The sequence below is a fragment of the Stegodyphus dumicola genome, chromosome 6 (genome assembly GCF_044657685.1).
Source record: "Stegodyphus dumicola isolate Sdum_Otavi_A_Nest chromosome 6, ASM4465768v1".
NCBI classification, from domain to species: domain Eukaryota; kingdom Metazoa; phylum Arthropoda; class Arachnida; order Araneae; family Eresidae; genus Stegodyphus; species Stegodyphus dumicola.
In genome coordinates this window covers 224,872,553-224,887,747 of record NC_140773.1, presented here as the reverse complement: position 1 = coordinate 224,887,747, position 15,195 = coordinate 224,872,553, and the positions used below count along the sequence as shown (strand labels likewise).

At 31.5% G+C, this 15,195-nt stretch overlaps 1 protein-coding gene across 1 annotated transcript in view; it reads left to right on the top strand.

The window, feature by feature from the left end:
- Positions 1 to 15,195, top strand: part of LOC118196220 (nuclear valosin-containing protein-like) — a 93,727-nt gene that overhangs the window by 64,415 nt on the left and 14,117 nt on the right. The window contains exons 10-14 of the mRNA XM_035367643.2: positions 491 to 570; positions 4,807 to 4,929; positions 9,318 to 9,422; positions 14,235 to 14,297; positions 14,553 to 14,675. Coding sequence (XP_035223534.1) covers positions 491 to 570; positions 4,807 to 4,929; positions 9,318 to 9,422; positions 14,235 to 14,297; positions 14,553 to 14,675 — 494 coding nt within the window. The remainder of the gene's footprint in view (positions 1 to 490; positions 571 to 4,806; positions 4,930 to 9,317; positions 9,423 to 14,234; positions 14,298 to 14,552; positions 14,676 to 15,195) is intronic.

Genomic DNA, 15,195 nt, shown 5'->3' with positions numbered 1-15,195 from the left:
TCTGGACCTCAAAGCCACAAACGTTTTTTTTCTTGTATGCTTTATGCATGCGCATAATGCGTTTAATGTTGCGCATGCACGTTTAGCACAAAAAACGAAAAAACTTACATTGAACGAAATGTTTAATAAAGTAAACAAATAAATATTAAGCCTTTTTTTTTTTTGTAAATTTTGATACCCTTTAGATCATAATTGCTCTTTATTTCATAAATTTTGGTTTCATATTTTTAATTGTATAATTTCTGCATGCCATCTTACCTGATTTAAATTGATGATCTGTAATGCGGAAAAACCCTTAATCCGGAATCGCCAAAGTCCTGACGAGTCTGGATTATGGACTTTGTATTAATACAATATTAAAATATTAATGTCACTTTTCACATGGCCATAAGGAAATTATATTTTTGTTTATGAAATATTTAATTATTGTTTGCTTTTATTGTATATGTTTTCCTTATTCCTAATATTCACTAGTTATGTAATTACTCAGCACAGTTTTGGTTCAAATCCAACTACAATGTTCCAGAAGAAGAGAGGAAAAAGCTTTATTTTCAAATGCAGGATTTTCAGGTAAATAATTTTTTGATTAAATAATGAAGAATGAATATTAAGTTTAGAGAAATTATAAATATTTTTCAGCTTTTTAAAATTTTAATAACTCATAGCTTAACATGTTTTTTGTGTCACCATTCTCAAAAAAAAAAAAAAAAAAAAAAAAAAGAAGAAGAAGAAGAAGTACTTTAACATTAGTGTAAGAGATTATAAATGAATTATTCTTCATAAATAGAAAGATGATTTCCTGTTTTGATATCAACAAAAGGCAATCGCTTTTTTCCTAGCTATTTTTCATGTTAAAATTTGCTCACAAGAAAGGTCGTAATTTTGAACTCGTAATATTTTTGAAAAAAAAAAAAAGTGTTTGAATCTACTTGGATAAAAACTTGCAGTGATAAAAATTTTAATTTCTGAAATGTTGTGTTCTTGTATGAACTTTATTTATTAGCATTATATTCACCTTCAGCCAATGTTTGTTTACACTTTTATAAAATTCATACTTAAGTACAGTCAAAAGTCGTTAATTCGGACACCCATAATCCGGAATGATCTATAATCCGGACCTCAAAGCTACAACCTTTCTGCGCATGCGTCAGACCTTTACTGCTACGAATTTGCGTGTGCGCGTGCGCAAAATATGTTTACGAATGCGTGTTTAATGTATAACGGACGGGATAAGCTAAGCTAAAATTATCTAATTATCTATTTCAGTTAATGTTGCAGATTGCGTTGTTCCTTAATCTTCGAATTGGATCCGGATTATTATTTTTTGCAGACTGTTAGAGCAATTTTATAAAAGTAAGCTTGAACTTTTGATTATGTCAAATAGAATTTTCGATATATATTTACTAATATGTACAGGATATACAAAGCAAAAGTATCTTTCGGAGTCCATTACACAAAAAGTGGAATTGCTGTAAAAAATGGATAAAGGCATATATTTTGTTTATCTAAACTTTAACGCTTGTTTATCTAAACTTTAACGTTTGTTTATCTAAACTTTGTTTATCTTTAACGCAGTGTGCAATGAATTCACTATCCTTATCTTTAAGGGCAGATGTTTTTATTTTATTTGGCTTATAATTGCTTACTCTATGTAGTATTTCATTTCGATGTACTCCATCTTTGATATGATTTAAATCAAATGACTCGTCATTATAATTTGCTTCCGATAGCGAAGAAAGTGACAGAGGTTATTGAAAACGAAAAAATTTCGATTGACAAATTAGTCGGTATTCTCGACACAGCAATTATAGGACGTGAACAGCGGAACTTTGTAACTGAACAAGAAATTATGTCTGTTTATAGAATCAAAGAGAATGTATTATCACATAAAAAACGAATCAACTTAAACAGCTTACATTGAAAGAAATGTTTAATAAAGTAAACAAATAAATATTAATTTTTTTTTTTTTTTTTGTAAATTTTGATACCCTTTAGATCATAATTGTTCTTTATTTCGTAAATTACGGCTTTATATTTTTAATTTTATAATTTCTGCATGCCATTTTACCAGATTTAAACTGATGATCTATAATCCGGAAAAATCGATAATCCGGAATCGCCGAAGTCCCGACGAGTCCGGATTAACGACTTTTGACTGTATTCTTTTGGTGTTTTCTTGTTGAAGTCTGCACTTTACTTAGTCATTAAAATTGGGTTCTCATGATCTTAATCTGTAATATGTAAATTATGAATGCTGTGAAAGGCTTATATAATAGCTACTTATACACAAAAGGGTTTTTAATTATCAATACAAATTAAATAAGGCAAAGCAAGGGGAGATAAATGTCTGAAAATTGTGGTCAGAATTCTATGAAATTCAGAAATTCATCTTTTTTTTTAAGAAAGATTCTGCAGGTTCAGGGTATACTTATGATTTAAAGCAGTTCATGATCATGGACTGAATTTGTAATACAAGTAAAGTATAGTTAAGAAATGATCGAAACGATCAAATTGTTACAAAATGCCTGACATGGTAAGGTAGCTTCCCCGCATAGTGGGTTTAGGGTTGCCAGAAAATGGTAAGGAGAGGGAGGGTTGCCAGATCTGGCAACAAAATTGGTGATATGCCATAGACAGAGTGCGAACATTCTAAAACTAATTCTTACGGGTTTCCCCCCGGAATGTTCTTGAAGGCAGGTCAAAAAGCTGTATAAACATTGCCTGTACATGGAGTAGAAGGGTATCGCGAGTTTTATCATAAAGAGTATCTTGAGTGTGTTGAGCTTCAAGAGCACATACAACATAATCAGAAATGGACATCTCTTCAGTAAGCATGTCTTCATCATGTTGGTTTAATCCACTATCGACTATGATTTCATCAGTGTTTTTAGTCCAAAGTCCAAAAGGGCAATTTGCCCACAAGGACTATTAATTTCGTTTTGTCATTTTGCGTCGATTCACTGTAAATGTCTGTAACACTTTTCAAACTGTTGCCACCAAATATTACAGCCCTGTATTATATTTGAGGAAATTAAATAATGAAGAATCTACGTAAATGTAATATGTTTCTCTCATTGTTAAAAAACAAGATACCTAGAGCCATCAAAATTTGAATAACGTAATCTTCCAAAGAATATGGGCATGTGGAAGCCCTAATTTGAATTTAAGCCTTCTATTTATTAGAAGGCTATTTATTTTGAAATTTTCTAAAACTTAACCCTTTGACGGTTATGGAAAGGAGCAGTTTCTGTTTACTTAATTTGCGCAGCATTAGGAGTAAACAGTAGTCGAAAGTGGCAGCTGTTTTCCCCCACCGTTCTTCCGAAAATGTCACCTTTCTCTGGCGATGCCGTAGATAGCTCGCCTCGCGCATTTTAAAAATGTCTTAAAGTATTTGTAGTACATAAATAACAGTTTTTATGTACTTTAAAATAATTATTAAACAGTAAATTATAAATGATTATAACCAATTATATAAATAATAATAGTTAATTATAAATATAAGACAAATATTAAATTGAAAGGACCAAATAAATACAACTAATGTAAAACTTTATGAAGCTCAGTATAAATACAGTAATTACCTAAAAATCTTTTTGTGTGTGATATACTTTAAAACATGGAATTGCACATAATGGGGCATTACAGTCTTTGCAATACGTACGTGTTTCACGGCGAATTCTTTTTCCATTAGCATCATTTTTGCTGCAACATAACACACATCGTCTAGTAGGTTCTTTTTAATAGAGAATATCAGAAATATTTGTCACGCAAGCTTTCATGCCTACATCACCAGTAAAACTAAATCGGCTAGGAGCGTGAGAACTTGAATCAATTATACACCACTGTCGAACACTCGAAAAATCTTCCTCATCGCTTGAATCGTCTTCTGAGCTTGAAATACTGTGAACAAAGTCTTCATCAGATTCAAAACTTGATAAGCTTTCTGTATCACAATCATAATCATCATCATACCTATCTAACTTTCGCTTTTGAGCCATTTTACTGTACAAACACCCTAAAAACCGCGCCAAAATACGTATAAAATGAACAAGGTCAAAAAAAAAAATCCACCTTCATTATGCAAAGAAATTCATGGAACTCGTACTGCCATCTGTAGACAGTAAAACTAACTAAATTTCGCGAGTAGCATTCGTTTGAAACACAATCAGTGCAGAATAATAATGGCGAACGAAGTCAATGTTGGCTTTAGTTTTCCACATGCAAATTTTGATCGGAGGTTGATCGGCGGTAAGCTAACGTGGTTGCCGATGATGTCAAGATCGGCGGGTTGGCCGAGTATACATATATGTACGCCGGTATCGCCGAATGCTTCTTGTTTCTTGTTCTCTTGTGTGATTATCAGTTAGCTTTATGCTAGTTTGCTTTCACTAAATGATTTTAAATGTAAAGGCTACAGTGTTAGCTCTTTTATTTTATTTGCAGAATAAAGCAAGAATTTTATTTAGTTTAGTCTTAGCTTTATTTAAGGGAAGCAAAACAAGCTTTGCATTTATCACCACTGCCAACAGTCAGCTCGTCAGCACGCATTGGGGAAAAATGTCACTACGCGAATAGTGCTCGTTACTAACCATTTCGGTCAAAATCTTGCTCCCGAGCGGAACTCGTTTGCATGCATTATGAAGCATGATTCGATTGCGAGCTGAACTTGTTCATAACCATCAAAGGGTTAACTATTATGTGCTGATTTGGAATTGCCTTGGATGTTAGCATTACTTACTCTCATATACTTCAAAGGCCGACTGTAATTCCTTTTGCATCATTATCATTTTTGACATTTTTCAGGTTGCACTTCAGAATTGTGTTCCTTACTGTAAGAGAGAAGGCTTTGCGACTGTCCCATATGTAACATGGGATGATATAGGAGCTTTAGAAGATATTAAAAAGCAGCTACAAGATGCAATTAAGGTGACTATTTGCCGATTTTATTTTACTTTGTTCTTTGTGTTTTAAGTCATAAAAATTTTGAGAATGTTTTTGAGCTACCATTATTTGGTTTTAATTGCTAAACAAATTCTAATGGGAGTAGTTAAATAGTTTTTATATGAATAATTTAACACACAAAATTCATCTGCTTATGCACTGCATGAGCTAAGGAGAAGAAAAGACACAAGAATAAAATGGGTTGTCTATTAAGAAGGAAAAAAAAAAAAAAAAATTTCTATTTGACTTATTTTGGCTGCCTTGCCTTTCTGTCTGATAAGTACCATTATTTGTTCTTATTTCCATCAGTATAGATTACTACTTTTCTTAGTCTTGAATTGATAGATTTCTCGTTTTGGATGTAATGCAAGATTGTATTATTTATGAATCCAGTTTGATAATTTTTACCGTATCCCAGATTCCCACTATCCAGCTGTCTTAATCCAGCGGCCACCCATGGAGCTAGTATGTAAACAAATGGGAAAATATGTTGAATGTATGCAGCATAAAATATTTTTAAGAGGGGGTATTTTACCCATAAAATTTGTGAACTGTCTTTTATTATGACAGCTAAATGATGTGATGTTTGTTCTTGAAAATGTTTTTTTGAGTATTAATAATGCTCATACTAGGAAGTATGTGCATGGAGATGAGAGTGTAACTATAATTAAAGTTGAATTTTTCAAAGCACTTAGTAGCTGTGACCAGTTAGTGGTTTACATCAAAGTTTGTATATATATGTTACTGGCAAAGTATGAAATCCGGCATTCTGGCAAAGTGTGAATACTGAAAACTGGCTGGCAATGTATGAAACGATTAAGCATTTCACACATTGCCTAGGCGTTTTATAGGATGCCAAATGACAAACCGGCAACGTATGAAATACATCTGGGATTCTTTTTGAATAACTGAAACTACTAACCAGAAGTTAATAAAGGATGTAAAAAAGCCAAAATAACTGCCAGGAAGAAACAATGGGACTCTTGGTTGCTGAATCGCTATGATGTGATGTTTGTGGAAAACAAAAGTAAACTCATTTGACCTGTTAAAGAAGACAGCACAGTTATTTTACGTACTTCATCAAATTCGTTAGGCTGTGATAAAATGTTGAAGGAACTGTTGTAACAGAATGTTGAAACCAAATACAAAAATGTTACATGGAATGATATTGAACTGTACATCAACCTTTGTGAGTACTGCCAGAAAAAAAAAAAAAAAAAAAAATGTATTAAAAAGGCCATTATTGCTAAATCTATGATTTTTCTTATTTTAATTCCTGTTATCAGGTAGACCTTATTGATTTCCTGTCAGATAAAGAATATAAATTTGTTATGGTGTACCAAGATCATCTCACTAATTAAAAAAAAAATTAATTTAGTGTATTTAGAAGTTTTTTATGACAGTCTTTCATTATTTTTTCAAAATAACATTTGTATTTTTCAGGAATGAACATCTTTTAAATAATAGCTTATCATGACCCTTTTTTTTTTCTTGCTTTGCCTAAAGTGCATTTGTTATTCTATAGAATGCCTAGGTATTATATACAATGCCCAGTAAAGTACATAATAATTCTCATATTTCATACTTTGCCTAAAAACGCCAGGTATTCTATAGAATGCCGGCATTTCATACATTGCCGGTAACATGTAACATTTAATTACTGTGAAAATTAACTGTTCAAGTAAATAAATAAATAAAAAGTTACCTTCTAAAGGATGCTTTGTAGTAAAAAGCAGAAAAAACCGTTTGAAACATTCATCATAATATATGCATGTGGAATCAGAGACGTTAAGAAATTAATTTTTCTTCTAATGTTTTCACAAGCACTCTGAAAAATTATTCCAAGCTTTGAGAAAATTGATAAATTAAGAGTGCAAACTGGTGAAGGGTATAAATCCAGTGAACACACAAGTTATAGAAGATCTTATTATGTCTGATGTTGCCGCCTAACTGGTAGAGTGGTTAACATTGCTGACTGCCATGCCGAAAGGAATGGGTTCGTATCCCTGAGAAGGCATGGATGTTTGTAAATGTATAGTGTCGGTGTGGCATGGTGGCACTCTAAATATGTGGCGAGTCAAAAGCCCTCTCTTATGGTTTGGTGGAATGGGAGAGGGGTGGGAAACCCTCAGACCCATTTCCCCGGGGTGCTCTTTATCAAAATTGGGGGGTGGAACTGAGCCAAATTGCATTGTCACCTGTTAGGTGCTGAAGACTGTTGCCAATGACAGGCATAATCTAGCGTTTTTTGCTACGAGGAATTTAATGGGCTTGGGCTGGCTACGTCAGGCAAGTGAGCAGAAGCAACATCTGTTGTTAAGCAGTTAGTGATACATTATGCTAAAAGTGTGCATGCATTATCTTTCCAGTTAGTTATTTGGCACAGTATAGAAAATGCTGCAAATTTAGTGGCTTTTTTTTTAAACACATATTTATGTGATAGTGACAAGAAGCAGTACCTCATGTTTACTATAAATTATTAAGCCAGCAGAGAAGTTGGTGTGTTATTGCCATGGAAATCCTTTGATGAGCAACAAGTCTGTTAACTGTCATGACTTGTTTCGTAATGGCCGTCAGACATAATAGCATGCTGCAAACATTCATTTTACCAAAGTTTGCAGTAATGACAGTGTCTAATGTGTATAATTTTTGTTTAAGAGGCTATATGGCAGTTGACACAAACTCAAATTCCATGTGGACTGCATGCATGATCTGAAAACAGCTCACATGTTAAAAAAACATTTCCCCCTTTTTCTTCTCTTTTTTTTCCCTTTCTTTTCCTTTTCTTTTACTTTTTTCATAATGTATGTTTTGTTAATCAAATAAGAAATATTTTAAATAAATTTTAGGTTTTGCTTACTAAACATTTATCAAAAGATAACAAACAATAATAATAATAATAAAAATTAAAAAACTCATATTTATTTTCCTTCTGAAATCTAAAGTTTGATACCTGCAAGACATTTCTGCAATCTTCATCAATTGTAGATGCTTATCGGTCAATCATATTCTTTTCTTATCAGTTTTCATCTGTGGAGGGAAGCTGTTCACAAAGCAATTCTTCTTTGTACAAAAATTAATAAACTTTCAAATAAGATTTACATTGTAACTTAATTAGTTCTGTTTATGGATTTTCTGGCACATTGTTCATGTCCATTTTTAATGGTTATAAAAATAATGTAAATTCGAACTTCAAATATTTAAAGTCCTGAAATGTTTGCAACACCATATTTGGGACAAATGCATAATTGAATGAAATATCTTTGCTGGATGCATAAAATTGCTTCGGGGGCCTCATGCAGCCTGCAGGCTGCCCATTCGAGTTTGCAGTCTTAGGCAAACATTTTTTCGTGCTGCCGTATTCTCCTTACCATATTCTCCACCATTATTATTTTATTATGTCAAAATTTATTGTATGTGACTGTCACCCTGTGATATCTGGCTGTAGGACTTCCTGAAAATGTTATCTATTGTGGAAGTGCTTATAAAGCTGAACATTCAAATCTCAATGTATGTGATAAGCATCATAGAGAATTAGTCATAATTAGCTTTTAATTCACCATTTTATGTAAATAAGATATCTTATTTACATAAATAGATTTTATGGAAATTGAGTAGATCATAACTGGTGTTTGATTATGAATTATGCATAATGTGTCACAGTCTTCCTATCATGCTGATCAGATTTTGGTTTCTTGGTTCTGAGATCAAAGTGATACATCTTTTTTTTTTTTCTGTCATTTTTGGGGTGTTTATAACATTCACTCCCATAATGCTTGTAAATACCATAATAAATGTTAAAATTATTTAAGAGATTAATTTTTCTGTGTATCATAAAATGTTCCCTAGTAAAATTTTAAAACATTTTCACTACGGTGCAAAATATTTGTGTACATTTCTTGAATAGAACACATGCCAATTTAGTCATCAGTCTGCCTACTTCCCCAGTTACAGCAGCAATGGGCCTAAACAAGCCAGCTTTAATTAAACTCGCCTAATACTTTATGAAGTACTTTTATATTTTATGGATCCTGCTCAGCAACTAAGGAACTAAGGATGAAGAAAACTTAATCTTTTGCAATTTGTCTTAATGTTAATAACTTATTTTATTTGCAGACATGAGATTTTTTGAAGAATGATACAGGTTAATAAAACTGTAATTTCCCATTATTATTTTTTATATTTAAATTCAGTAGAAGCATTATATAATATTCATTAATTTTTCTAACAATAACTGTAAACATTGCAGTTTGCTATTTGTATTGGTCATATTGATGAGAATATTTTCTTTTCAAAACTTTGATATATTGTTAAGTGTGTAATTTTACTGCTCTGTAACTTAAGAAATTTTCGATTCCCCCCTTCCCCGTTAGGCACCTGTAGAGAACAGAGAGTTGTATGAAAAAATTGGTATATCCAGCCCAAAGGGAATTTTGCTGTATGGCCCTAAAGGATGTGGTAAAACACTTCTTGCAAAGGTAAGATGCTACTCATTTACATGTATTACATGAATTAATTTTGATTCTGTGTTACTTCTTCCTAAAAATTCTTTGTGATTGTGGCTGAAAATTGAATTGAAATTTGATATTTTATGTTAAGAGAAACTGGTACTTTTTTATTATTATGGCACCTGTATTTTAAATGCCAAGTTGATGCCAGGATTATAGCCAAGTTTGCTTTCTATTTTCTGTTGGCTGTATTTTGGCCTTTGTTTGCTATTTTAACCCTCTGTTGCACTAATAAACCAATTCTTGTCTATATCCGCAATATTTTCAGTGCCACTCATTCGCTTGCTGGATAAGATGTAGAGAACTTCTCACATAAAATTGTTTCAATCAATAGTTGTATTTTCATAAAGGCTGAGTTGTTCTCTCACCGTCTAGTTGACGCCAGTTCCTCTGCTTAACAGTAAATAAATAGTGCACTGTTATAAACAATATTCTGAAATCACTGAACTAGTTCTCAATTTTTTTTCTTTCACTTGCAGCCTTTCACATTACACTTCCAAATGCTTTCATTGATATGTAGTTCTATTTAATAGCTATTTTATCATATTCAAATGCTAGGTAAAATGTGTCTAATATTTGGAATACTCAAAGCTGTTCTTATGCTGAGAGACTTATGAGTGATTGTGAATTGTTAGCATTTATGTGAAAATCAAAAAGACAATAGCATTTGTTTTACTCAGCTGTTCTTATCATGAGCAAACTTTAAATGATCATTGGTGACATTTGCAGCCTCTTGATAATCTCAGTGCTGTTTACAAAACTGAGGCCATAAATAATAATAGGAAATACCAAAAAACTCTAATAAATCCTGAAACTTAAAGAATAACTTTTTAGTTATTTAAAATGTTAAAACTGAGACTTTTGAAGCCATGCAGTGTGACTTAATCTATACTTTTAGAGATTTATTAAATTATGTACAACAGCAAATAACTGATCTGGGTTATTAATTATTTTTTGCTGCAGTGGACATTATTAATTTTTGTATTTTTTTAATATTTACATTTTATGTATTGTTTTAAAAACTTATTTATTTATTAATGCGTTTGCATGGTGATTTTAGGTTTTTATTATGTAGTTTATTTAACTTTAATTTGTAGGCACTTTTTGTGCTTGGATGCCTTTATTTCATCTATTATATAGTGGATTTTTTAAATTCTGAGTCAACTGATGTGTGTATTTTAAAGATAACTCAAGTAGAACCGAAGGTAATTGCAGAAATCCCCTTTATTGATTTCGGTAACATTTGGCAATTGTTGGACGTTCTATAAGCTCATTTTCAAAGACCTAGGAGTGATTTTTCTGGAAGTTCTTACCTTCTGCTTAAGAAATCTCTAAATATGAGATTGGAAGTGATTGTCAGGCAGTTAATTTAGAATTTATGCTATAGAGCTTCTGCTCAGTGATGATTACTGTGTAATTATAGGGATAGGCAATTGTTTTTCACATGGTAAATAGATGTATCCTATTTCCGTTCCCCCCTCTTTCTTGGCTAGTTTATAGCTATTTATCTTGCTTTATAAGCTGTTGTTCATCTTAATAAAGACTCAAGTCTTCATGTTCATTGGACCTAATTATTTAAAGAGATCTGTATGGACATCTAGTATACAAGAATGCACATATATATCTGGTGATCTAATTTCATATATTAAATATACAATGTATATAAAATAATTTTAGATCTTTTAGACCATCATTCGTAAGCCTACAAGATTTCATCTTATGCAAAACATATTTTTATTTCATGTTAAAACCCTGAAACTGTCCAAAATTGTCTAAATCAAATCAAATCATGAAATCAAAATTTAGAAAAAGAGCTCCATGTTAATGTTTATTTTGTTTTATTAAATGTTTCTTTCAGTGTAAATTATTTGATTTTTAATGTAAATCAGAATACCTAGTTTTTTATTAGGTTACAAAATTCTGTTATTTGAGTCTATCTTATCGAGAATTCCTACTAAATAGTCTGTTCAAATCTTTTAATTCAGGTTCATGGTTATCATTAGTATGGAATTTGGTAGCTATAAGTTCTGTTAAACATTTTTAAAAATATCTGTGGTTACATCATCTCATGATCTTGCAATGCCCTGCTTATCAGATTTTATACCAAAGATTTTCAAGGAGTCTGATGGTCTTATGGCTGCACTGGTTTTTAAAAAGCTACTTTATATCTGCATTTTAGTATGTGGTAAGTTCCGATATCCATTGGCTGATTGACAGATGTAAGATTTGGGAGAAAATAGTAAAATAGATGTATTATCATTTTTTAAAACTAATTTTGGTAAGATTAACTCTTTCACATTGAAGTCGCCCCAAACGCCCGAGCATTCAGACAGCGGCAGGTCACCCCAACGCCTGAATAGTTTCTTATCTAGTGCTTTCCCCCATCATGTTACTGCATTGTTCATTGCTTTCAGTTGGTGTTAAATGACATGTCAATCATTCTTTTCAAGCAACTAAAGTAGTTCTGTTATTTTAATGCACCTTCTTTTTCCTTTATTTACTGTCAGTGTAGCTATTGATGCCCAAAGTTGCAATCCCGTCCCAAGGGAGAACTTCACACATGGTGAAAGTGTCAAGAAAGAAGTTTTCGCTTTACTTAAGTAGGTTATTGTTAGCACTGTAGTATTTAATTTGTCATTGGGGAAAGGAAAAGCATTCCAACAGAAATTCCTAAACATGGGCGTTTTCGATGTTTGAGAAAAAGAGATTTGGTCCTCTCTCGATGGGAAAGAGTTAATTATTACAGGCAGAACAAAATAATATGCTGCTATAAATCAGAAAATTAAGGAAGAGCGTAAATTGCAATGCTAGTTAAGCTAATTCTTTCTTTCTTCTTCTCTGCTAAATTAGCAACAGAGGACCAGTATGTGCAACATTCCATTCTAAACAGTTGTGTGTTTTCGGGCTTCACTTGTTCTATAGAGGGCTATATAAGCTAGGAAAATGCTTCCTGCCCCACACACAATCACTCAAGGACCTTAAGTGAAAGTGTGGTTCACTGGCTAGCAGGCATTTAAAACTAAATAATACATTGGATGATTCAATACTGTTATAGATAATGATGTTTCTTGCCCAAAAAAATCTCATCTAATCAGGAGAAGAATTGATCTTCCCTTTTTTTTAGTGTCATGCGTTCCGTTCCTACATTGCATGGGAAAAAGAAAAATTTTTTTTTAAATTCTCTTCACGGTCTAGATTAAATATCTTTCTGGTTAGTGGACATCCTGATTTTGATTTTGTACTGGAATTGCATCTGAGTAACCTTCTCTGCTCTCTTGTGATTTAATGGTATATAATTTTTTGTCTATTATTTTATGTAAGTTAGTGCAAATTTCTTAGCAAGTAAACAAACAAAAAGTAGCAAGTAAACAAATAGCAAGTAAACAAAGAAAGTCAAATTGCAATTATGATCAATCATGAAAATATCCATAACTAATCTGTTGCACTAATAAATTTACTTTGTTGGAGTTTAGAGTTATTTAACTCTTTTTATAAGGAAAAGCATGATTTTAATTTTTCTCTTTTGACTTTTTTTGTTTTGTTTTGTTTTGTTTATGTTGTAATGAGCCTTCATATGTCTAATTGATTCTTTAATAGTATTATTTGACTGAGCTGAGCCATGTCAGTGTGAATGTTTATGACTAAAATTAATATAGGTTTTGTATTTTTACCATTAACATAAATTAATAATCAATATTTATTGCATACAAGATTGTATTAAAGTTTTCCTGGATTATGTGAGTTCTCAAAAAATATATTAATACTGAATTTGAGTATCTTGACGTAGGAAATAATTGGTTTGTGCAGCAATTCATTTCAGCATTTCTTGCCACTGCTAATTTCAGTTGAATTTTAAAAAATAGGTTGGTAAGAGCTAGATCTGGGAAATAAAACGGAAGTGTGGAAATGATAAGATATTGTTTATGTGGTAAGAAACTTGCAAATTAAGAGTTTTAGTTAGTTGTTTTCTTTTAATGTTCTCTGTCAAAAGTTGCAAAACTATGCTATAAAACTTTGTGTCAAATGTCTGGCCCTGGGAAATGAAAATACATTAAAGAATGACACTGATGTCGAAAAAACATGATAAGAGTGGTTTTTGTAATGGTGCAGCTCATTTTTTCCTTCTTCGTTCATAGAGATTATGGGCTGTTCCATGTGTCTCAGAATTGTATTAATAGACCAAAGCTTTGTTATTAGTGATGATACTGAATATGAAAGATGGGTTATTTGAAGCATGCTCACAGACATCATGGCACACCTGTGATGCGATGCTCCTTCTTTTCTTGGGTCAGCACTCGGAGGAATAACTTGGCAGTGACACTCTGCATGTTCAGTACAGGTGCATTAAGATTGTCTGCAATGACTCATATGGCACACAAACAGGTCCAACGTCACCGTAAAATGGTGCCTTTTTATTAATCACATTTTGTATGTTTTGATTGTATCATTTTTTTATAAATGAACTACGATCGGACAAGCATAAATGTAATTAAATTTACATCCTTAAATTTCTTTAAAAAATACTGTATGGTTTTTTTAAATAAATTGTTGTTACATGGTAAAAAATTCATTGAAATAAATTTCTTTTTTTAGAATTTTCTGAAATTTGAGTTAAGCATCTCAAATAGGATCATTGTGTGTATAAAATGTTCTTATTTAATGCATTGTTATTTTTAATGAAGTGTCTCATTCTAGTATTCTAGTATATATAAGTATTTTAATTTGGAATATTCACAATTATGGTAAATTTTAAAGAAAATTTTTTTCTATTTCCCACATTAGGCAATAGCTAATGAATGTAGTATTAACTTTCTTTCTGTGAAAGGACCTGAATTATTAAACATGGTAAGTAATTTGTCTTATTTGAGAATATTTCTTGTGCAAAAACTTTTGTTTTTATGCCTTATTTTTTATTAAGCTAAAATAATAATTCTAAAATGTGAGCTATTTTAATTTCAGTCTGAAATTTAACATATAAGCATCAGTATTAATTGTGCTTTAATGCTTTATGAACTTTAATAAGAAATAATAATTTCATGATAAAATTGCTTAAACTTGTGCTTTAAGTGAATAGCTGTTACACAGTTTTAGTTTTATTAGTACTTAGGTGAAAGTGAAAAGGCTGTAAGACAGTGTTTCCAAAGAGCTAGAGACTCAGCTCCTTGTGTGATATTTTTTGATGAGTTTGATGCTTTGGCTCCAAAAAGATCTTCTTCAAATATGGTAAGTTTTTCCTTTTAGTTATGTAAATTGGGAAAAGATTAGGAATCTTAAAATGCATGTGTTTTCTTCTTAACTTCTATTATTTAGTCCTTCTTTTACATAATTCGGGAACATAACTAGAAAAATTAACAAAACACAAGATAATTGCAGTTTAAAGACTTCAAATTGCAACCTACATTTAAAATAAAATAAAAAAATAATTGAAATTTGTTTTACAAACAATTTAGAAATTTTCTGTATTAATCATTAAGTATATCACGTTGGAAAATTATTATTAATTATAATAATGCTGCTAATTTTGATTGATCACTTCAGTATATGAGGTTCACTGTAAAATGTTTTAGGTGCAATGAAATGGTACAAGTCAAACTTACCAAATCTTAATATTATTTAAAGTAGTTCTCTCCAGCATCAGTACTCTTTTGTAGACAAATTTTCCAAAGATTCAATTCTTCAAGCCATTCATTTCTTGGGAATGATGAAAATATGCTTTTATAACTTCATTAATAGGATTTGAGAA